The following is a 22,244-nucleotide window of genomic DNA, read 5'->3' as shown; positions in this document are numbered from 1 at the left end:
GCATGGGGGCGGGGCCGAGCCTCCTGCCCTGCCGCACGTGGGGGCGCGGGGCCGCGGGCTCGGGGACCGGAACCGGAGCTCCGAGCGCCCGGCGGGCCGCGTCCTGGGCCGGGATTTGCCGGCAGCTGCACGCCGTCCGCGTCCTAACGCGGGAACGGCGCGCTCCCTTACTTCGTGAAGAGACCTCGTTTCAGTTCCCGGCGCTCCGGTTTGTCGCGGGTGCTGCTGGGAGCCCGCGTCCGTGGCACAGCGCCGCAGTCCCGGCCCTGAGAGCCGCGGCCCCGCTCTGCCCGTTGTGCTGGCACAGGGACGAGCGGTCCCTGTGCTGTGGAACAGCCCTGCTGTTGTGCTGTGCCCTGGCCCGGAACAGGGGCAGTGCCACTCTGCCAGCCCTGTTCTGTCCCCGCAGGTGGTGGGGCCGAGTGCAGCAGCCGGCAGCCTGACTTTCCCTCTGATCCAGCTAAGTTTAATTCTTATCCTTTCCTTGGCCATTTGATTTTAAGGATTAACAATCAAAAGCATTTCCCAGTTAACTCTCTCTTGCAGCAGGTCACAGTGGCTCTGGTTCCAGAGGTCACGTTTAGGCCCTTAATCTGCTTTACGCCCTCACACGTAGCAGCCCTTGATCTGCAGGAGTATTCCTGGCACTTGACCTTTGCAGGAGCTGGCAGCGGGGCCGTGGGTCCCCTGCCCCAGTGCCGTCCCACAGCAGTCTCATGTCCGCGTGCTGTGCTCATGCCCCGCTGCCCCAGCGCTATCTTGGAGTTCTCTGCAGGTCTCCTGTTTGGGGCTGACCCCCATCATTAACACCTCTGTTTTGCAGCGCTGTCACCGAGATGCTGCTGGGTGGCAGAGCTGAAACTGGACACTGGTGCTGACACTTTTGTCCCAATGTTTTTTTTCCCACACGACTTCGTTGGCTCAGAACTCTCCCCACACATTTTGTGGTGTAAACATGGGGGAGGTGAATCTCTGCTTCTGCCTCCGAGCAATTTTGTAGAGCAAAGATCTCTGCCCCTAATACCTGCCATGAATCAAGGCCCAGGAATGCTGTGCTGCTTTCCCCAGCTTGCAGCAGCAGCTCTGTCTCAGGAAGTCCAGATGCATCAACCCAAATGCTCTTTGGACCAAAATCCTGCGCTTAGAGGGGGGAATTGGAGCTGCTGCGGTGCTGGGGAGCTAGAACTGTGTTCAGCAAAGCAAGTGGGGAAGGCCAGCAGGTGACACAGGGGTAACGGGACTGTGTTCTCCTCTGCTTGTGCTGGGAAACTTGGTTTGCTGCTGTGGGGTCACCTCCAGCCGTGTGACGGCTCTGGGCAGGCACAGGGCCAGGTGGCACTGTCCCATGCGCCAGTGCGTCCCAAGGAGATCTCATTGCAGTGCTTTCTCTGGGACTGTGTTGCTGGCCTTCATCAGCAGCATTAGTGGAGAAGAGATGGAGGGATCTGCCTGGGAACCCGCGTCCTCAGTGGGCCATGGGAGGGAGGAGGAGCTGCGGCCAGTTCTGGTGTTGGGAGAGCTCTTCCTGCAGTCACTTCTTCCCAGTGCCCAGTGGTTGCAGGTGGTCTGTGATCACCCCCGATCTCTTGCTGCATTCACAGCCCCAAATACTGTGCAGGTACTGCTGTGGCCACACATGGGGGACAGCCCAGTCCCCCCACTGCCGCCCTAAGACTTTCTGTGGGCTGCCCCAGCCTGGGCGATTGTCAGATGGATGGAGGCCAGAGGCAGGGTGAGTAATGCAGCAAGAATGGGCCGGGGAAAAGCTGCTGTGCGCTGCTCGCAGCCAAGGCCCTCGCAGTAGGAAGGGGAGCGAAGGAGAAAGCTCTCGTTATGCAAACCCTGCAGAGGCTGTTTTCCTGTGTCCCAATAGGACAGGGTCAGCTGAGCATGGAAATGTGGTGTTCAGCAGTAAAACCCAGCTGGTAAGAAATAAATCAAGTTGCTAGCACCACTCTGGGCTGGTTTGGCACCCGTTTGGGTGGCGTTCCAGAGCTCCCAGCACTGGCTGCGCTCTTACTCCTGGCATTTGCGTAGTGGGCTCTCATTCTGTGCAGTAGTGTCCTGGCACGCACCATGGGCACAGGGACACTGCCACTCATGGCCTGGTGTGAGCAGGCCACCAGCAGCTCCTCGCACAGGTTCCTCTCTTGTGCCGCAGTCACATGGACGTCAGCTGAGTGTGTCAGGAAGGGAATGGGAAATAAAGTGATCTGAAGCTCTGGGGTGTTGTGCGGGCTGGGGACCGCCCAAACAAAGGTTGTTGCTCAGTCACTAAGCTCGTGCCAAGGGTAAGGGTGCTTACGCTCACGCTGCCTTACACCATTCCTAAAGCCCGTTTTGTTTCTGTTCCAACAGGAACTCGTGTGAGGCTGTCGGACAAACATGTTTAACTTAAGGACTTGTGCAGCAAAGCTGAGGCCACTGACAGCCTCTCAGACTGTTAAGACAGTTTCCCAACAGAGGCCGGCAGCACCCAGGACGTTTCACCCCATCCGGTGCTACAGCGCGCCGGTGGCTGCCGAGCCTTTTCTGAGCGGGACTAGTTCGAACTATGTGGAGGAAATGTACTATGCATGGCTGGAAAATCCCAAAAGTGTACATAAGGTAAGGAGCAACCTCTCCAGGATATGGCCTCCGCTTCCCCGCTTCTGTGTGTGCGTGAGCTATGGGTGCAGGTAAGTGCAGGCAGCCCAGGAGGATTTAGCTGGCTGTGGATGTCTGTTCCACCGCGCTTTTCCTGAAAGCAACAGCAGCACCAGGAAGTTTCTCCGCTTGAGAGCGACCGCCCTGCACTTTGCATGCAGCCAGCACGGAGTTCTCCACATCCTGGATCACACATGGATACAAGAAATGGCTTCAGAGGGAATCCACGCTGCTGAGCTCCTGATGCTGTCTGGTTTCCAGCCCTTACTGCTCCTCAGGAGGGTTCATTCTAGGGAATGTGAAGTGCTCCTCACATCTCATGTCCTGCTTGCTTGGAGCACAGGCAGCAGTGACGTGTGAGGGTGAGCTGTCTGCAGGCACAGTGGCTGATCTGTGCCCTGCAGAGAGCTGCTGAGCGGGGCTGGGAGTTGGGCACAGCCATGTGTTTGTGCATCATTGCAGCACGAGACAGCTGTGGGGTTTGCTCCTGGATGACCAGGGGTTTTCTGAAACCCCACGGTGTTTTTCCCCCAGTGTTTCACAAAGGAAGTGTTACTGCAGGGAACGAGTTTCAGCATTACCCACATCATTTGTAAAAGAAGGGGTTCATGCATATTCTGGTGGTGCTCCTGGGGCAGTCTTATTCAGCAGCTGCAGAGCAGCGTGCAGCTCTTACACAGGTGCTTAGGGGATGAGGAAGGAATCTCATGCTCAAACACTTGTGTCAGCAGTGAGCTGTTTTTGGAGGCGCTGACCCCATGCCTCCAAACTGCAGCCTGTAGGCCGCTTGCTGCTGCAGGAGCCCTCAGGCAGGGTTAAAGCCAGGTTCTCACCAACCAATGCACTCTGTGTTCCCTTCTGCTGTAGCCAGCAGCATGCTTAGGGCCCTGTGCCAGTCTGCAGACCTCGTCACAGCCTCTCGGTGTCACTTAGAGCATTTCTGAGAACCTCAGGAGCCCCGGGGCTACAGCTTGGTCCCACTGACCAAAGGTTGCAGTGAGCTTTGCCATCACTCGTGCACAAACGTGGCTCTTGCTGCAGCTTTGAGCTGTCTCTGCCCTGGGTGAATCCCATCATGTTTTGGTGCTGCTTTGAAGTGCTGCTGTTGAGATCCCTTACAGCAGCCACAGGGTCCTTGCTGCGAGCCAGGAGCACGGTGCTGCTGGTTTGGGTCAGCAAAATGACGTGCGGTTAAAAAGCAGAAAAAGGTTTTGTTGTTTCTGGGACCGGGGAGCTCACATCTCCAAATGTCTGCACCGTGCTGGATGGGGGAGAACGGCTGCTCCCTGCTATGTGTTTGTAGCCCCTACCCTGTGTGCTGTGCGGATGCTCAGCCCCAGCACAGAGACCTGCAGCTGTGGGCTCTTGGAGATCTCCAAACCCAGCTCTGGCGGCCAGCTAGGAGCAGGGTGGGACAAGAGGGGCCCGGAGGTGCCTCCAGCTGCAGCCACGCCGTGCTTCTGTGCTGCTGATCCCCGCATAAATCCCCCGGCATGAGGTCATCAGATCCCCCTGGGGACTTCGTAACTTGCCCCGGGACCTCAGAGAAAAACTGCTGCCAAGGAAGCACTGGTGTGTCCCCAGCTGATAGCTAGGGCAGGGTGCGGCGTCCAAACCTACCCGGCTGCTGCAACAGCAGCCATGGCTTATCTCTGTTTGCAGACAGCAGAAACCCCGTGCCTGCCTGGGGCAGGGCTAGGGAGGAGCTGGGATTTCTGAGCTTGGCTCACCAGAAACCTTGCTGCCACCGTCCCATCCCAGCGTGCCTCCGGGCGCCAAGCAGGGCGAGCTTGCTTCCTCCATCCGGGACTGATTGCTGAGATTGCAAAACGTGTTCATATGCTCATTTTGTGTGAGGAAGGATTTTTTTGTTTAACTATTTTAAGCTTTTTTCCTCATTCTGTCCTTCATCTGAACTCCAGTTTCCCATAAGAGAGCTTTGCTGGAGTAAGATGAGCAAATGGGAGCTAAGCTGGGGGGAGAGGAGGGAGAGGGTGGGAGGAATTGTTCCCAGTGCAAGTGCCTGCTGGGAGCCTTCCTTGTGCTGGCCCCCTCCCACTGCTGCTCCCAGAAGGAATGGTGACACGCTGCTTGCTGTAGGGCTGGAGAGCTGGGGTGCCGTCAGGCAGCCCCTACATACATCCACACTGACGTGAGTCTGACTTGGTGCAGCTGCTCTTCTTCAGCCCCGAGCAGAAGCAGAAGCTCTGGATATGCTTCTTGTTCTTGGGGACGCGTGCAGCAGCCTAGAAGGTCGTCAGGTGCAGCTTTGGTGGGACAGTTCTGGCTGAGTGAAAGCAATGACTCCAGATCACCACTACCCCTCTGGGCTGCACCGCACTGTTTATCCAGGAAGGGCTTTGGGAGCAGCGTCGAAGGCTGAGCCTTGAAGTGCAGGCAAGGAACATTCAGGGCTTTCCCTGTGTGGAGGGATGCCGTTATCTTGTTGCACAAGGGCTGGTCCAGCACGACTTGCCTTTGGTAAACTGGCGCTGGCTTTTCCCCATTGCCTGCTCTGTTTGGACAGTAACAGTTTCTGGGAGGACCCGTCCCATTCTGTTCCCAGGAATTGCAGTCCTGTTGTTTCCCGAATCCTTTTTTGGGCCCAAAGAACCCTTTCTTTGTTGCTCTTGCTGACATCAGTACTACCTTGGCCTTCCCGACTGCATGCCCTGATAAGGTTTTTGCTGTCCCTGATGGGTGTGTGGCTGCATTTCCAGTGCCACGTGCTTCTAAGCACACCCCAAAGCTCTCTGTTGAGCCAGGGTGGTCTCTGGTTCCCCCTGTCCTTAGCAGGGGATGTCCTGCCGTTGTTCTTCACACGGTCTGCCAATGCTCCCAGCTCTGAGCATGCTGCAGTTGGCTCTGCTAACAGCCAGGCTCCTTGCCCTGCTGCTGATAGAACTTTTGGTCTGACCATAGCTCCAAAGCATGAGTCCCTCCCCTCCTCATCCCTCCCTGTCTTTATGAAGCGGCACTCAGGCTATCTGGCTGCGCCGGGCTACTGCAGTGCTGCTGATGTCTTTGGGATCTGGAGGAGGGAGAGGAAGAGCGTGGAGAGCAGCCCTGGGCCGGCCAGCAGCTCAGCAGCCCAAGAACAGGGTGATGCTGATTGCTGCTCCCCAGCGCAGCATGAGCTCCTCTGGGGGCACCTCCCCGCAGCAGCTGCAGAGCAGTGGTAGAAACACAAGCTGATGGTTTTACGGCATGTGTCGAGAGCTCAGCCTTCACTGGAGGCCCAGCCTGCAGTGGAGCAGCCCCAGGTGCCCTGCCATTACGTTGGGCAATAAGGCGTTCAGCGAAAGTCTGATTACACTGCACCTTGCCCTGTTTGGAGAGCTCACAGCCGAGCTTTTCCTTTCGGACCAGAAGCAAAGTGCATCTCCAAGAGGCAAAGGTTTGTAATGTCAGAATGGAGGAGGTCACGAAGGCAGTGGCTCCCTGGGTGCAAAGGTTTGGGTGTGATTCCAGGTGAAAAGTGACCAGGGGAAGGAAAAGATGTGTGGTGTCAGGGTGCTGCTGCTTCACCCTGTTCCTCCTGCTGTGCCCCGCTTTGTCCTGCTGTGCCCCATCTCCCGCTGACCCCCAGCAGTGGGGGAGCACTGGGGCTGCGCTGCTCAACACACCCGTCGTCATCACCATGATTCCTTACTCATGCTGCTTTTGTCACCGGGGTGCAAAGTGTGCCTGGCAGCCCTGCAGGAGGCCGTCCCAGGCTGCTTTGCCTTGAACCCAGGAATCCTTGCACAGTCTTCAGAAACCTTGACAGCGGATGGAAGATCAGCCTGGTTCAATGTGCGAGCTCCGAAGTCTTTCTGCTTGCATTAAGACTTGGCCGTGGGATGACCCAGCAGTGTTTGCGGGGCATGTCGGCTGCTGGGAACCATCTGGGGGCCGGCTTTGCTGGCAGCAGAGAGGAAACCTCCACCTCTCTGCGCCCTCACTGGGCAGCAGATGCTTCATTCCCTCGCACATCTTTGGAGGGTGAAGGCTGCGTAATGGACTGGAAAACAGAGCGGTGAGTCTGGGTCCTGCTCTGCAGCAGCCAGAATCGGAGGCAGCAGCTTGGGACAGGAGGGGACAGGATGATGGCATCGCTCCAGGAGCTGCAGGCTGCGCTCAGCACTGCTCTGAGCTGCACTGGGCAGCGCCGTGCAGCAGGCAGCCCTCCCCCTGAGCAGAAAACAATTGCAGCATGGTCAGGTGCTGGGTTTAGTTTGTTTGTTTGTTTGTTTCTTTTTTTTTTTTTTAAGCCATTGAGGAAAATCAGCTGCATGGATATCAGTTACAGCTCCAGGTTTTTCCAGATTTTATTTATGTTCCTCCAGCGTGACCTGCTTCTAAATTTGTTCAGCCTGTGCAGCCATGTGCTGGGCATCTGTGTGAGTCAGGGAGGCTGGAAATAGCCGGGGCACTCAGGCTGGGTCACTGCAATGCGCCCGGAGCTCCCTGCAAAGATTAGGCTGCAGCTCCTGTTCCCAGGTACCAGGGGGAAAACCCCATTTTCTGCCCCAGCCCCACACTGAAGGCTCTATTTGGTGTGTTTGGCCACCCTCACCTGTACTTTTGTAGTCAGGAGAACAGCTGGTGTCTGGGCATGTCTGTGGTCCAGGACATGGGCTGTGTTGGCCAGGGGAATGCGGTGGCTGAGCCTGTGGGGAGAGTAGAATGGGGTAGGGGTGGAATGGGAAAGGAAGAGGAATAGGAAGGTGGAAGGAATGGGAAGTGGAAAAGAATGGGAAAGGGAAAAGAATACGAAGGCTAAAGGAAGGGAATGGGAATGAGGTCGGATAGGGAAAGGAAGTGGGTAGGAAGGGGAAAGGGAAAGGAAGGGGGAAAGGAAAAGAAAGGGGGAAAGGAAAAGAAAGGGGGAAAGGAAAAGAAAGGGGTAGGGAGGGGAACAGGAAAGGAATGAGAAATGAGTGGGAAAGGGATTGGAAAGCAAAAGAGCAGTGAAGAAAAACCAAGAGTGGAGGGTGCCCTGCACTGGGAACTGGGCCCTCTAAGCCCCGGCGAGGGGCCAAGAGCAGCAGTGCTGCAGCCATGGGCCAGCATGGAGGGGCTGGGTGGGATGTGGGGCTGAGTGCCAGCATCAGCAGTGCTGGGAGATGGGGAAAAGTGAGGAGGAGACCTGGGTGGGAAGTGCAGGACCACATAACCCAAGGGCTGAAAGAGCTTCAATCCGTTCTTGTCCACATGCAGCTTCACCTTTTTGTCAATGGTCTCTAAAAGTCAGAATCAAAGCACTTGAGGCAGCATCACCCTGTGTGGTTTTGGTACATGCTACAAAGCGGATTTTTCCTTCTGGTCTTGCACCTTGTTGTTAACATGAAGTGCTTTTCCCTAGGAAGGAAGCAGGGTACCTGTAGGCTCCTGTCACCGTCCTGTCCACTCCCCTGTGGTAGGAGCTTTGTACTGGGGACGTTTGGATTGCGCCTACTGATCTGTCACCTCTGTGTTTTTTTTCTCTAGTCATGGGACATCTTCTTTCGCAATGCCAATGCCGGAGCTGCTCCAGGCACTGCTTACCAAAGCCCCCCTCCGCTGAGCTCCAGCCTTTCTGCACTGTCCCAAGCACAGTTCCTGGTTCAAGCACAGCCCAACGTAGACAAACTGGTGGAAGACCATCTGGCAGTGCAGTCTCTTATCAGGGCATATCAGGTAAGAACGCAGCGTTGTGCTGGCCGCCAGCTTGCCCTCTGCAGCCTCCCGAGCACCTCAGGGTCCCGGCAGCTCCATGCTGCCATGTGTGCAGACCCCCTCATTGTAACACTGTGAAGTAATAGGAAGCTTAAAGCCACTGCCACCCCACCAGAGCCATTGCCACAGCGCAGTTTGCTATCAGACCAGGCCGGGAACTGCGGGGATGGGACCATTCCCAGCTGGGTGGGCTGGGTGTGAGTGCTGCATGGGAACTCTGGGCTCTGCCTCCACCTCCTCTTGCTCAGGAGTAGCATAGCACAGCCATGCTTCTTCCTACGCTTCAAAGGGTAAGATTGACACAGCACTTCAGGAAATGTTGCTTTGCTCTTTGCAAATAGACGAGGGCTGCAGTGCTGCTGGACTGAAGCTCGGACCGATACTGCCAAAATGAACATTTGGGGAGAAACAAGTACCTAGCAGAAAGGAAACTGCTGCAGCATGCACCCAGGGCCAGTGTTTAGCTCAGGAGAACGCTGAGACACGTTCCTGCGTCCATCATTCTTTCTGTCATTCTTTCACCGTTGGTTTGCCCAGCTGTGCTCACCTCTGGGGCACTGCACTGCTCTTCCTGAGCACAGTGAGGCGTGGGGTTGTTTGTGAGCTCCCTGCACTGTGCCTTAGAGCTGTGCTGATGGCATGGGAGCTGGGTGCCATGCTGGCTCCTTGCAGCATTGGCTTCTGAATGCCACACTGCTCCGGCGTTAAATTGAGCAGTGGGCAACGTCGCTGGAGGCAGCCACTTCCAACCAGCAATCTGCACACAAAGCCCTCGGCCTCCTCTGCACTCCCTCCGCTTCCTCAGCCCCTGCAGCGGCTTTGCTGGGAGGTGGTTGCTCTTGACCTGCTTTTTCTGATCTGGATTGAGAAAGCTGTGGCGGTGTGGCTGTATGGCTGAGGCCGTAGCAGGGAGGTTCCAGGCGGGGAGGCTGAGCGTAGCATGCAGGTAGGTGAGGGCTGGCAGCCCTACCTGCAATATGTGACCTACTTAACCACCAGGCAATTAATTTCTGAAACCAGATCGAACTGGAGAGCCCCTGTCAGGATAGGCGAGTGGTGTCCCTGCCCTGCGCTGGCACCAGCACTGGCCTGTTCCTCCCCTGTAGCAGTGCTTGGGGGCCCAATTTGTTATTTCCTTTTAAATGACTGGCGTGGTCTTGTTTGGGCTGGGGAAAACAATCTGCCTCTGTGTCCCTGCAGTGGAGGTGGCCATGCCACCCGTGTGGTGGGACTGCTGCCACCACCACTGCCACCTTGGGGGTGCTCTGTGTGCTGAAATGGGGGGGAGGAGGGGAAGAAAAAAAGAGGAAGAAAAGAAGCACAGGAGAAGACCCCTCCTTGTTCCCATGTGAAGCGGGGGATTTGCTGCGTACCTGTGCCACTGAGCTGACCTCTGGACAGCAGAACCCAGCTTGGGAGGGCACTGCAGCCACCGAGCCCCAAGACTGCTGGCTCTGAGATATGGGATAGCCTTCCATTCCCAGCCTGTTTCGTCGATTTTGGGGGCATCCCATAGCACAACTCGACCCAGTGGGCATCATGGATCCGGAGGGCAGCACTGAGTATTGGAAATCAAAGCCATGAGTATTGAAAGCAAAAGTAGTACGGACTGAAAAGAAAAGCAGTAAGTGCTGGACATTGGAGCAGTAAGCATGGGAAAGAATGTCTCAGCAGTGCCAGGGGCAGCAAGGAGGATTTTTAGGCTGAAGAGTGCGGCTCTGGCTGCTGAGCACCGCTGAGCTCTGGAGGGAGGTGCAGGTAAGTGGGTGGCAGTGGCACGGTGCTGCTGGGCCCTTCCCAGTGCTGTGCTGGGAGCTGCTCTGGGCTTCAGAGCCATGGACCCTCCCAGCCTGCTCTGCGGGAGACATAAGGAGGGAAGCTGCATGAGGTTGTGTTGTTTTGGTTATTATTTTAAGAAACATCACTTCAATTAACTCGTCTTAATGGCTAATCTGTATTGTTGCTTCCAGGTCAGGGGCCATCACATTGCAAAGCTTGATCCTCTCGGCATTAGTTGTGTAAATTTTGATGATGCGCCTGTAACTGTTTCTCCAAACGTTGGTGAGAATTACTCTGCAAATTAATTTGAATGTAATTTAACTTTTTTACCCCTCCCCTCTTTTGTTTTTCTCCCTCTCCCCTCTCCTTCCTGGTACCTGTTCTCCCCCCCATTCCCGGCCCATTTCATAGATTCGAGGGCACCATGTAGCACAACTCGACCCCCTGGGCATCTTGGATGCGGATCTGGACTCATCCGTTCCAGCCGATATTATCACATCCACAGACAAACTGGGTGAGGGCTTTGAGAGCAGTTAGTGCTGCATTGCTTGAGCTCCTCTCTCTCTCACAGCTTTGTAGGTAGAGCGCTTTGCCAGTGCAGGGGAAAGGTCTGAAGTTTCCTTCCTAATGATCGCTCCAAATTTGTTTGGGGAGCTCAGCGGTGCCGGAGCAGCTCTGCCCCCCCCTGGCCATTGCTGCTCCCCAGCGTCGGCTGAGCTCTGAGCTCTGCCAGTGATCATGCCGAGGAAGCTTTGGGATGCATTCCCATCTGGGTAGGGGTGGAAATTCCCCTGCTTTGGAGTGAGGGATGCATGCATGTGGCACAGAGGGGGGTGAAGCCCTAACGCTCAGTGCTTCAGCTCAGCCCCCCAAGTCGTGCTCTCCAGCACACTGCCACCTCCAGCGCAGCAGCAGTGAGCTCCTTTACCCCGCTGCTGCTGCCAGGCTGGTCCCTTGCTGCAAGGCATGCTCCTAACCTAGAGTAGAGCGCAGTGATGATCACTAACCTCGCACAGCTGCAACAGCCGATCTGAATTCTGTCCGTGTGTGTGTGCGTGTATGTGGGTGGGTGACTGCAGTTACTTGCCCTACTGCCAGCAGCAGGCACCAAGCCTCGTGCTGGTGGGCTGGGATGGGAGGAGTGGTCCTCAGGATGCTGCCTGTGCGGCTGGGCAGTGCAGCCCTGTCCTGGCCAGCGCGTGCCGTGTTGCCCAGGTTAACCCAGCCTTGCAGCACTTTGTTCCCGACCTCTGTGCTGCAGCCAGGCAGTCATCACAACAGCATTGCGGCGTTCTTGCTGAGAGTTAGCACTGTGGCTCCTGGTGTCGATTTAATTACCAGGAATGCGTGAATTCAGAGAGCGTAACGAGCGCAGGGAGCGAGGCATGCTGCTGCTGCCAGCTGCTGGTTCGCACCGGGGCTGGGTCGCATCGGCTGGCGGGACGCCGTGCTGCCATGGCCGTGTGTGACTGCAGGAGGCTGTGTGTCCCGCTCTGTTACTTACCGCTGCTGTCAGGAGCACCAGATGAAAAGCATCATCCCATGGACCCTGAAATAAAACTGCTCATGCTGAGCGGGGCAGCGCAGGGACACGGCGGCTGCGAGGAGAGCTGCCGTCCCCCTGCTTGCGATGTGCAGCCAAGCCCAGCCCAGCAGCAATCCCACGTGGCTAGATGCAGCTCTTCTTCCTTAATTGGCAACGGCCTCCTCACTGCTGAGCCAGTAGTGCTGCTTTCCCACGTGGGAGCTTCCCCATGCCGTGCCATCCTCGTGGAGCAGACCGCAGTGGGATGAGGTGCCCTGGGCAGGATACGCGCTGTGTTGCATCCTGGGTCCCCGCAGCGTTGCTGGGTGGTGTTTCCCACTTGCAGCCCAAGAGGTGCAGCGAGAGGTGGCTGGAGCCTGCGGGTCGGAGAGGCGGTGCTCTGGGCAGTGGGGGGGCTTCTGGCATGGTCCAGTGCACATCCTTAGCTCTGTCTTGGAGAGAGTTGGGTTTGAAGGGGGATGGATGGCGGGCTGGCTGGGTGGCTGCAGCCAGAGTGCTGCAGGTGTATGTCAGTGTGAGGGGGAAATCCTTTCCCAAGAGGCGGTTAGGCGCTGGCACTGGTGCCAGAGCTAGCTGGGGGTGCCCCATCCTGGAGGTGCCTGGGGCCGTGGGTGGAGCCTTGGGCAGCCTGAGGTCCCTTCCAGTCCAACCATGCTGGGATCCCATGGCTCGGTGCTTCAGGATGCCATCTGCCTGCAGCCTGGCACCACGGCTGGGGGCTGTTGGGAGGACATGGGCAGATTTTGTGGCTAGTGCTGAAGATCTGCTGTAGCCTGTTTGCAGAGAAAGCCAATTTCTAAGCAAATCCTGATGGCTTTTTGCTTTGGAAGAGTATTTCCTAACACTTGGGCTGCAGTTAATTTGCAGAGCAGTTAATAAGAGGAGTGTTTGTTAAACTAGCCCTGGAAACAATCTTTTGTTTCCTATTTCTGCACATTGAAATCCTTAAAGGTCAGCTGTTGTGGTGGGAGCTGTGCTGCGAGCAGCTTCTGCTGTGTCTGAGTAAATCTAAGGAGCTGCGTAGCTCATCTCTGAAGTTGATCTTTGTTCTCCAGTGCCTTTTGTTGCACAGCTTGCTGCTGTCGGGTTTGGGAGCTCTCTCTGGGTCTGGCAGGGCAACTCTTGGGTTAACGCAGAGCATCGCAGCCTGTGCAAGGGAAGCCCTTATCTTGTTCAGCCCCTTTCCTGCTTGGGAGACGGTGTGTTGCTGCGTGTCGGTCGGTCTGTCCATGGAAGGACCCTTTGGCACACGTCAGCTGTGCCCACAGAGCCATCTGCTCCCCCTGGGGCCGTTCTTCAGCCTGCAGCTGGGAGGTGCTGCACACCAGAGGAGGTCTCAACCCATGCAGCCCAACTGCAGCCCAGTGTCTGATGCCCCCACCCACCCCCTCCCTCCCTTCCCGAGCATATTTGCCACCAGGGTCCCTTTGCCACGTAGCGCGCAGCCATCCTTCACCCATCCCACCCCTTTTTGCCTCCGGTGGTTCCCACTCTGTTTGAACACTGTATTCTATTTTATTTTTTTAGACTTGTGCTTTTCCACGACTGTACTCCTCACGGTTTTTTCCTTTACTAACTTTGACTGCGTCTCTCTATCTTCTCCCTCTGCACCCCCCGCCCACCCCAGACCTCGCAGTGTTCAAGGAGCGGCTGAGAGTGTTAACAGTGGGAGGTACGCACCCTGTCAGCCCCAACCCTCTGGAGCACAGGACTCTCTGAATAGGTTTTTCTGGCCCCCCCGCCCCCTGCGGTGCCGCACCGCTGTTTGGAACCTGTTGCTTTTTGGTTTCTCTGGCTAAAAGCGAGTGGGGTGCGTGGTTGGCGATGCTTCACCCCGAGCCAGGGCGTTCCCCATGCCGGCACTGGGGGCCCTCTGATTTACACACACGTATCGCTCTGCTCCGTTGCCTTTTGTTATAACCTCGTTGTCGCGTGCTCGAAGTTAATTACTGCTCGGTTGATCCACTCAAACCTCCTCTGTGCTTATTTTGTGTTTTGTGCCGCTTTTGTCCTTCCCCTTCTCCCTTCCCCACCTGCGGCCAACCCTCCCCGGCCCCATCCCTTCCTTCTCTCTCTGCTTCCGCTCGTCCCACCCATGACAACCCTGCAGGATTTTACGGGCTGGATGAGTCCGACCTCGACAAGGTCTTCCATTTGCCCACAACCACCTTCATCGGAGGAAATGAGTCGGCTCTTCCGCTCCGGGAGATCATCCGCCGCCTGGAGGTGAGGGGCTGGCTGTTTGCAGGCAGCAGGGCAGCGCGTGCAGCCCAGGAGCTGTGTGCAGCAAGGCAATGGCTTTGCTGCAAGTTGTTTCCCTTGCCCCACGGAGAGCTGTGTCTGCCTTACTGCCTATTCCTGGCTGAGCTCAGGAGGGAGAAAAGCATCTGAGATAAGCTGCAGGAAAAGCAGGCCCCTGAGTCTGGGAGGTTTTCCTCATTTCCTCCCTGCCTTAACAAATGGGGTCTGAAAACACTCTGAGGTGCAGTGCAACCCTGCGAGGCTGTGAGTTCTGCACGTGCAGGCAGAGAGGGACCCATGCGGAGCGCTGGGGTGAGGCAGTGCACTGGGTGACTCCTGGGAGGTGCGGGTTACTCCTCGCCTTGCTGGGTGCTTAAAGAGGGGACTAAGGGATCCCCTGGCACTGCGTGGAGCCAGTTTGGAGTGTGCTGGGGATGTGTGTGGCTCCTGCTGGTGCCTCACGGGCTGTCCAATCCTCTGGGGGCAGATGGCGTACTGCCAGCACATCGGCGTGGAGTTCATGTTCATCAACGACCTGGAGCAGTGCCAGTGGATCCGACAGAAGTTCGAGACCCCGGGGATCATGCAGTTCACCAACGAGGAGAAGCGAACACTGCTGGCCCGCCTGGTCCGCTCCACCAGGTACCCCACATGCAGCACAGCCATGACCCCCATTTTCCCGTTTTCCCCCATTTATTTTCTGCTGGGTGGCTGCCCTAGCTAGATGATCACCACCTGCATCACCTCTCCTTGGTGTCATCTGTGGCAGTCCCTCTGGGCCGGGCTAACCACAGAGATATGACGCAGGGCTCGCTCAGGTGCCGCCAGAGTGCTGGCATGGAGCCTGCAGACAGATGATGCTGGCAGAAAACAGCTAAAAATAAGGTGTCGTTCAACAGCACAGCACAGAGTCAGCTTGCGTGTGGGGTGGGAGGCAGGGAGCTGGGCAGCAGGAGGGAGCATGGGGTGAGCAGGGACTGCAGGGCTGCTTCAGCACCGCGCGCTGTGCCCCCCAGTAAGGTCCCCTCTGCGCTCCCCCTTCCAGGTTTGAGGAGTTCCTCCATCGGAAGTGGTCTTCAGAGAAGCGTTTTGGTCTGGAGGGCTGCGAAGTGCTGATCCCAGCCTTAAAGACCATCATTGATAAGTCGAGTGAGAAGGGAGTGGATTATGTGATCATGGGGATGCCCCACAGGTAGGTGTCCCTGTGTTTGGTGCCCTGGGGTTTGGTTCTGCAGGGTGAGCCACTGAGCTCGGACCTCAGCAGCTCCCCGTGAGCGCACAGATGGGCTCTGGGGCGGAAAGAGATGGAAATGGCACCGCAGAGCCCGCTCTGTGGCTTTGGCGGAAGGAGCTTCATTCGAGCAGGGTGGCAATCTGAGGATGGGATTTGGCCGAGCTGTGGCGGGGAGGACACAGAGGGGATCCCCGTCCTTGCAGGGACAAAGGATGTGTTAGAGTGCAGGACCCCATCCCCTCCCATTGTCCCCCACAGCTCAGGGGCCATGGGACTGCCCCTTGGCTCTCTGGCGGGGGAGGCATGGGGCCACGCTGTGCCAGGGGCCGCACTGCCTGCTGCTCGCCAACAGCGGCATTGCTTTCACAGAGGGCGTCTGAATGTCCTGGCCAACGTGATCAGGAAGGAGCTGGAGCAGATCTTCTGCCAGTTCGACTCCAAGCTGGAGGCTGCTGACGAGGTGAGTCCTGCTTTGCTCTGCTCCGTCCCCGCGGCAATCTGCAGGCCGTAGCGGTGTGCGCTGCATTGCACCGCTGCCGGCAGCTCTCCACGTCGCACCGTGGTGACCTTCCTCCCTCTGCCAGGGCTCCGGTGACGTCAAGTACCATCTGGGGATGTACCACCGGAGGATCAACCGTGTCACTGACAGGAACATCACCCTGTCCCTAGTGGCCAACCCCTCCCACCTGGAGGCGGCCGACCCCGTGGTCCAAGGCAAGACCAAAGCAGAGCAGTTCTACTGTGGGGACACGGAGGGGAAGAAGGTAAGCGGTGAGGCGGCAGGGAGCAGGCAGCACCGAGGAGCTGTCACACAAGCTGCCATCACCACGGCTGCTCCCACATCTCCCCCTTGGTCTTTGTTGATAGCTCCAGCAGGGGCTTGGCCACCGCAGGGAAATGAGCGGTGTTCCCATCCCCAAAGGCCCAGCATCAGGGCTGGGAAGGCTCAGCTTCACGCTGCAGGGTCTCAGTGTGTGTGGGGTGGGAGTGCTGTGGGCACCGTGCCGGGATGGCTGCGCCCAGGTGCCAGGGGGCATTTGTGCTGCTCTCATTGCCTGATTCACCGCCTCTGGCACTCCAGAAGTGGAAGGGTGAGATCAAAAGTACTTCCCTTCCTCCCACACCGCGAGAGCTGGGAATAAATAGAGCAGCTCTGTCCCCGCCTGGCAGGCAGCATCCTCAGCCAGCATCTGGCTAAAGCAGCAAAACAACTGAAGGCACAGTGAGCTCTGCCACAGCGCACTCCATCTTTTGGGGTGAAAGCATGAAGGATAGGTGCATTTTTCCCGACTCGGCCGCTGGAGCTGTTGAGCACGGGGTGTTGGAGTGGGACAGTGGCCCTAAGCATCCCACAGGGATCACAGCAGCTGCCACTCCAGTGCTGTGGGAAATCATCAGACACACCCACAGGGCTGAGATGCGGCCGCAGCGCCGCTGAGTGTCCTCACCCCGCAGGTGATGTCCATCCTCTTGCACGGAGACGCAGCATTTGCAGGGCAGGGAATCGTGTATGAGACATTCCACCTGAGCGACCTGCCCTCCTACACCACTCACGGCACCGTGCACGTTGTGGTCAACAACCAGGTGAGGGGCACAGGCACCCGAAGTGCCGGGATGGAGCTGGAGAAGCCCAGCTCAGTGCAGGCCCGTGGCCTGGAAGCTGCCTGCGTTCCCTAGGCACCGTGCGAGCCGATGGGACGTGCTTGGCCTGGTGCCCGGCCGGCTTCCTTGCCAGCCGGGATCTGCAAGCAGCACGGTTTGTTCCAAATCCCGTCCTCCCCAACAGATCGGCTTCACCACGGACCCACGCATGGCCCGCTCCTCTCCATACCCCACTGACGTTGCCCGTGTGGTCAATGCACCCATCTTCCACGTCAACGCGGACGACCCTGAGGCCGTGGTGTATGTGTGCAACGTGGCAGCGGAGTGGCGAAGCACTTTTCATAAGGATGTGGTGGTGGATTTGGTAAGGAGGTGGCACCAAGCTTTGTCCAAAAGCTGGGGCTCCTCCAGTCTTTGGGGCATGGTTTCGGGGGAGGAAAAGAGAGGGTTTGAGGGATGTAATGAGAATGTACTAACACTAAGGGAAGAAGTGCTGTCTCTGTGTGGAGCCTGCCCTCATGCCCTGCACTGACCAAGGCAGAACTGCTCCCTCCTGGGCTGCTCTGGACTATCCATAGCACGGAGACCGCGTGACTCTGCTCTGCAAGGTGCAGGTTGCAGGGCTGCTCTCATAGGCTCCCTCCTTCCTGGTAGGTGTGTTACAGGCGCAACGGGCACAACGAGATGGACGAGCCCATGTTCACGCAGCCCCTGATGTACAAACAGATCCGGAAGCAGAAGCCGGTGCTGCAGAAATACGCCGAGCTCTTGATTTCACAGGGGGTGGTAAATCAGCCGGAGTACGAGGTACTGTCACTGGGGTCAGGGTGCATCTGGGTGGCACTGCGGGGCGTGGGATGGGGGGCAGAGGAGCTGGCACCCCCCAGTGCCCTCCAGGGGAACGGGGTGTGCCCCTCTCCTGAGGAAAAGGTTTCAGGGCACAGCATGGGAGAGGGATGCAGGGCATCCAAGCATACTGAGACCTGTCCTGGCTGCCCCAGAGCCTTGTGAGGCTGCTCGGTAGGTCCAGAGCTGGGGTGACAGCTTGTGGGCCCATCACTGCTCACCTAAAGGTGGCAGAGCTCTGCTACGCTTGGGTGAGCGGTGGCTGGGCTGGGAGCTGGGGCTCGGCTGTGGGCTGTGCCAGCTGGGAGCAGGAACATCTTGTTCCCATCTCGCTCCCATCTTGCTCCCAGGCTGCCCCTTGATCTCTGCAGTGCTGAGCTGCTCTGGAGCTGTGCCCTGTGGCACCGGGAGGGCTGGGGCTGAGCTGCAGGGCCCCTGGGGGCTGCCTGCTGCAGGGATCCGCTCTGACCCCAGGAGCCCTCCGAGCTCATGCCAGCACTGTTGTTTGGAGCCTCCTTAGTAACGCGGCTCTGCCTGCTTCTGCCTCCCAGGAGGAAATCGCCAAGTACGATAAGATCTGTGAGGAGGCCCATGCAAGATCCAAGGATGAAAAGATCTTGCACATCAAGCACTGGCTGGACTCCCCCTGGCCTGGTAAGTTGCTGGCAGCGTTTCAGCTAGTGCATAGCCCGGCTTCTCCAGAGCGTGCTGGGACCCTGGTGCCCCGACAGCTGGCTTTTGGCAAATGCATGCTTGTGGGGTGAGGGCACAGTGTTGGCATCCCCGCTTCTGCCCTCGGGGTGCTGGTGGAGCCAGGCACAGCCCCACAGCACCGTGGCTGCTCCTCTGGCTGCAGGTTTCTTCACTCTGGACGGCCAACCCCGCAGCATGAGCTGCCCCTCCACCGGGCTGAATGAGGAGGACCTGACGCACATTGGCCAAGTGGCCAGCTCGGTGCCGGTGGAGGATTTCACCATCCATGGAGGTAGGAGCTCGCTGGAGCCTTGTTCCTGAGGAGGCGTGGGAGATGGCAGGAGCACGGCCTGGCAGGAAGGAGCTTGTTACATCGTTTGGATGTGCTTATTTGTGGCACTGAGGGGTTCAAAGGGAGCTGTGGTTAATTAAGGGAGAAGCATGAGGAGCAGCTTGTCCTTGGAGCTACCCAGCATGGAGGGAGCGTTCTTCTGCCCCAGGGCATGTGCTTGTTGTCAGCCTGTGGGCAGGTTTGGGGACGGAGGTGTTGTCACCACCATGAACCAGCGCCTGTCCTGGCAGGTCTGAGCCGAATCCTGAAGACCCGCGGGGAGATGGTGAAGAACAGGACCGTGGACTGGGCGCTGGCTGAATACATGGCATTCGGCTCCCTGCTGAAGGAGGGCATCCACATCCGCCTGAGCGGGCAGGACGTCGAGCGAGGCACCTTCAGGTGGGGCAGCGCCAGCTGTGCTCGGCCCCAAAGCCTCTGGAAGGGATCCCAAGCGACATGGCCTTTGTCCTTTTGGTTGTTTATTTTGCCACGCTGGGCCACGATCCCCTGTTGGCAAAAGTGTTGCACCAAGCAGCCAGGAAGGGGGACTGGCTGAGTGAGACCCCCATAAGGCAGAAGCTTGTGTGTGGTGGGGCGTAATGTTGCTCTTCCCTCTCTTCCAGCCATCGCCACCATGTCCTGCATGACCAGAACGTGGACAAGAGGACCTGCATCCCAATGAACCACCTGTGGCCCAACCAGGCTCCCTACACCGTCTGCAACAGCTCTCTGTCCGAGTATGGTGTCCTGGGTGAGTGCGGCTCTGCGCCCGGGGGTCCATGCCCCCACCACCCTAACCCCCCCTACCCCTCCTGCAGGCTTCGAGCTGGGCTTTGCCATGGCCAGCCCCAACGCCTTGGTGCTCTGGGAAGCCCAGTTTGGGGACTTCCACAACACCGCCCAGTGCATCATCGACCAGTTCATCTGCCCCGGGCAAGCCAAGTGGGTCAGGCAGAACGGCATTGTCCTGCTGCTCCCCCATGGCATGGAGGGCATGGTGAGGACACCCCCGGGCCCCTGGCTGCCCCCCAGCTCGTGGCAGCCTGGCTGTGCCTTCACTGTGCCTGGCTTCATCTGCAGGGCCCCGAGCACTCGTCCGCCCGCCCCGAGCGGTTCCTGCAGATGTGCAATGATGATCCCGATGTCTTCCCTGTGAGTGGGGCTGAGCCCGGCCCCCCCCCGGGGCTTTTCTGGGCCCTGATCTCTGCTGTAAAGCTCAAGGGTTGGGGGTAGCCCCAGGGTGGTCTCAGTGCAGTGCGATGTGAGACCGAGCTGTCCCTAGCAACAGCATGGTGCAGCAGGGAGGGTGTTGTCCCAAGCTGGGGGCACAAACGTACAGCTGTCTGCAGTGCCGTGGTCTCCGTGTGTCTCCGTGTGCTTTGGGAGGGGGCAGGAGGGGGCTGGGGGAGCAGGAAGGCTGCATGCCCGGAGCTGTGGGGCCAGAGCATGCTGCTGTTCCTTGACATCCCCTGACCCACGCTTGTTGAGGCAGAAGCTGGACGACTTCGACGTGCGCCAGCTGTATGACTGCAACTGGATCGTCGTCAACTGCTCCACTCCAGCCAACTTCTTCCATGTCCTCCGGCGCCAGATCCTCCTGCCCTTCCGCAAACCGGTCAGTGCCTGGGGCCGGGGCAGTGGGCGCACCGGCTGCTGCTGGCTGCTCACAGGGCTGCTCGCTGCGGGGTGCGGGGGGGGAGCAAGCTCTTGGGTTGAAAACTACCATCGTCCTTGGGCAAATGGAGCAGCCCATGCATCCTCGTGTTAGCTCCCGGCAGAGCAGAGGGAGGGCAGGGGCAGGTAGCTGTGTTCCCTGCTCGGGGCGAGGAGTTCTGGTGCTGCTCACTGCCTGCTTGGCCTCTTCCTCCCCTGCAGCTGATCATCTTCACTCCAAAGTCGCTGCTGCGCCATCCCGAAGCGCGCTCCAGCTTCGATGACATGCTGCCAGGTACGGGCGGCACGGGGCCGTGTTTGCCTCCTGGGAGGTGAAGGGCAGGAGCCGGCATGGTGTAAAGTCCTGCTGGCAGCAGCCCCGTGCCAGCTGCCCTTGTGCTGTGGCACGGATTTAATCCCTAAAATCCCTTTGGACGTGGCAAAATGGGGTGGAGAGGTGTTGTGGGCATCTCGCCCTCGGCTGTGGGTCCTTATTCCTGGCCTCACCACCTCCCCGTTTTGCAGCCCTGCCACATTCTCCCCGCGGGCGCAGCGGCACCGAGCCGTGACCATGGGGTTCCATCTTCCCGCAGGCACCAATTTCCTCCGCGTCATCCCTGACAGCGGCCCTGCGGCTCAAAGCCCGCAGAACGTCCGCCGGGTGCTGTTCTGCACCGGGAAGGTGTACTACGACCTGACGCGGGAGCGCAAGGCCCGGAGCATGGAGGCGGACGTGGCCATCACGAGGGTGGAGCAGGTGAGCTCGGTGCGGCGGGAGAGCTCTGGGTGCCACTGAGCCTGCAGAGGTGGTGCCGGGCCTTGGGGCCACCCGTCCCCGTGCCACCCCAGCTGCCACCTCCCCGTCCCCCCGCAGTTGTCGCCGTTCCCCTTCGACCTCCTGCAGAAGGAAGCTCAGAAGTACCCCAACGCCGAGCTGGTGTGGTGCCAGGAGGAGCACAAGAACCAGGGCTACTACGACTACGTCAAGCCGCGCCTGCGCACCACCATCAACCGCGCCAAGCCCGTGTGGTAAGAGCGGAGCTGGGGGTCGCCGTGGGGCAGCGCCGCAGTCAGGGCAGTCCCGGTGAACCCCCAGCCCCCGTCTCCCCACAGGTACGCGGGGAGGGAGCCGGCCGCTGCCCCCGCCACCGGCAACAAGAAGACGCACCTGACGGAGCTGCAGCGGCTGCTCGACACCGCCTTCAACCTGGACGCCTTCAAGGACCTGGCCTAAGCCCTCCCCCCCCGTGGCCGCTGCAGCATGCGCGCGGCTCTGTCCGTCTGTCTGTGTGTCTGTCGCTCGCCTCCCGCCTCCGTCCTAAACTACAGACCTTGTCAACCGAACACCTCGCCTCCTCGTGCCTGCCACCGCGCCGCTTGCCCCATGGGGCGGAGGGGCTGGGACCCTCACAGTGGGGCACGGATCCCCTCATTGGGGCTGGGACCCCTCCCACGGAGACCGAGTCCCCCCCACTGAGGTCAGGATTCCCCACTGAGGCCAAGACCCCTCCACTGGGGCTGGGAGCCCCCATTGAGGCCCGATGACCCCGAGCAGTGGGGTTTGCTCACGTGCAGGGATGTTCCGGCCACTTGCTCCCAAAGCTCGGGGTTGCCGTGGGGCTGGGTGCTGTGCCTCTGGGGCTCCGTCCCAGTCCCTCCCCGTTCCTCCTGCTCTCGGCTGCCTCTTGCTGGGGGGCAGGAATGGGTGACGCCGGGCCGCGTTGCCCCAGGGGGCTGGTGCTGGTGCTGACCCGCTCCTCCCGTGCCAGTGGGAGCCCCTGGGGCGGGGAGCAGTGGAACCCCGCGTCAGCGCTGCCCACCACCGCGGCCCCGTGCCCCATCCGTCACCGCCGCGATGCCCACGTGCAGTGCCACCACTGCGCCGGCTGCGACACGTCGGTGCCACGCTCCTGCCCCCCCCCACCCGGTGTCACCCACCCGATGTCCCCCGCGCGGTGTCACCCCCTGAC

At 58.9% G+C, this 22,244-nt stretch overlaps 1 protein-coding gene across 5 annotated transcripts in view; it reads left to right on the top strand.

Annotated features, from left to right (window-relative positions):
* OGDH (oxoglutarate dehydrogenase) overlaps nt 1-21,618 on the top strand; it is a 22,107-nt gene extending 489 nt beyond the window's left edge. The window contains exons 1-24 of one of the 5 annotated variants that reach the window (XM_021374907.1): nt 403-459; nt 2,359-2,607; nt 8,119-8,307; nt 10,537-10,639; nt 13,299-13,343; nt 13,782-13,897; nt 14,400-14,554; nt 14,958-15,104; nt 15,516-15,606; nt 15,731-15,910; nt 16,602-16,730; nt 16,933-17,112; nt 17,403-17,555; nt 18,146-18,248; nt 18,451-18,579; nt 18,870-19,020; nt 19,245-19,372; nt 19,440-19,618; nt 19,702-19,773; nt 20,114-20,236; nt 20,497-20,569; nt 20,868-21,031; nt 21,149-21,303; nt 21,388-21,618. In XM_021374907.1, the coding sequence (XP_021230582.1) occupies nt 2,386-2,607; nt 8,119-8,307; nt 10,537-10,639; nt 13,299-13,343; nt 13,782-13,897; nt 14,400-14,554; nt 14,958-15,104; nt 15,516-15,606; nt 15,731-15,910; nt 16,602-16,730; nt 16,933-17,112; nt 17,403-17,555; nt 18,146-18,248; nt 18,451-18,579; nt 18,870-19,020; nt 19,245-19,372; nt 19,440-19,618; nt 19,702-19,773; nt 20,114-20,236; nt 20,497-20,569; nt 20,868-21,031; nt 21,149-21,303; nt 21,388-21,508 (3,108 nt within the window). In that variant the 5' untranslated portion in view covers nt 403-459; nt 2,359-2,385 and the 3' untranslated portion in view covers nt 21,509-21,618. Of the gene's footprint in view, nt 1-402; nt 460-2,351; nt 2,608-8,118; nt 8,308-10,316; nt 10,408-10,536; nt 10,640-13,298; nt 13,344-13,781; nt 13,898-14,399; nt 14,555-14,957; nt 15,105-15,515; nt 15,607-15,730; nt 15,911-16,601; nt 16,731-16,932; nt 17,113-17,402; nt 17,556-18,145; nt 18,249-18,450; nt 18,580-18,869; nt 19,021-19,244; nt 19,373-19,439; nt 19,619-19,701; nt 19,774-20,113; nt 20,237-20,496; nt 20,570-20,867; nt 21,032-21,148; nt 21,304-21,387 lie in introns of those variants that run through there. The other 4 variants (XM_021374906.1, XM_021374908.1, XM_021374909.1 and 1 more) reach the window with 4 other exon arrangements.

The sequence above is a fragment of the Numida meleagris genome, chromosome 21 (genome assembly GCF_002078875.1).
Source record: "Numida meleagris isolate 19003 breed g44 Domestic line chromosome 21, NumMel1.0, whole genome shotgun sequence".
NCBI classification, from domain to species: Eukaryota; Metazoa; Chordata; class Aves; order Galliformes; family Numididae; genus Numida; species Numida meleagris.
This window is presented reverse-complemented; position numbering and strand designations above follow the sequence as displayed.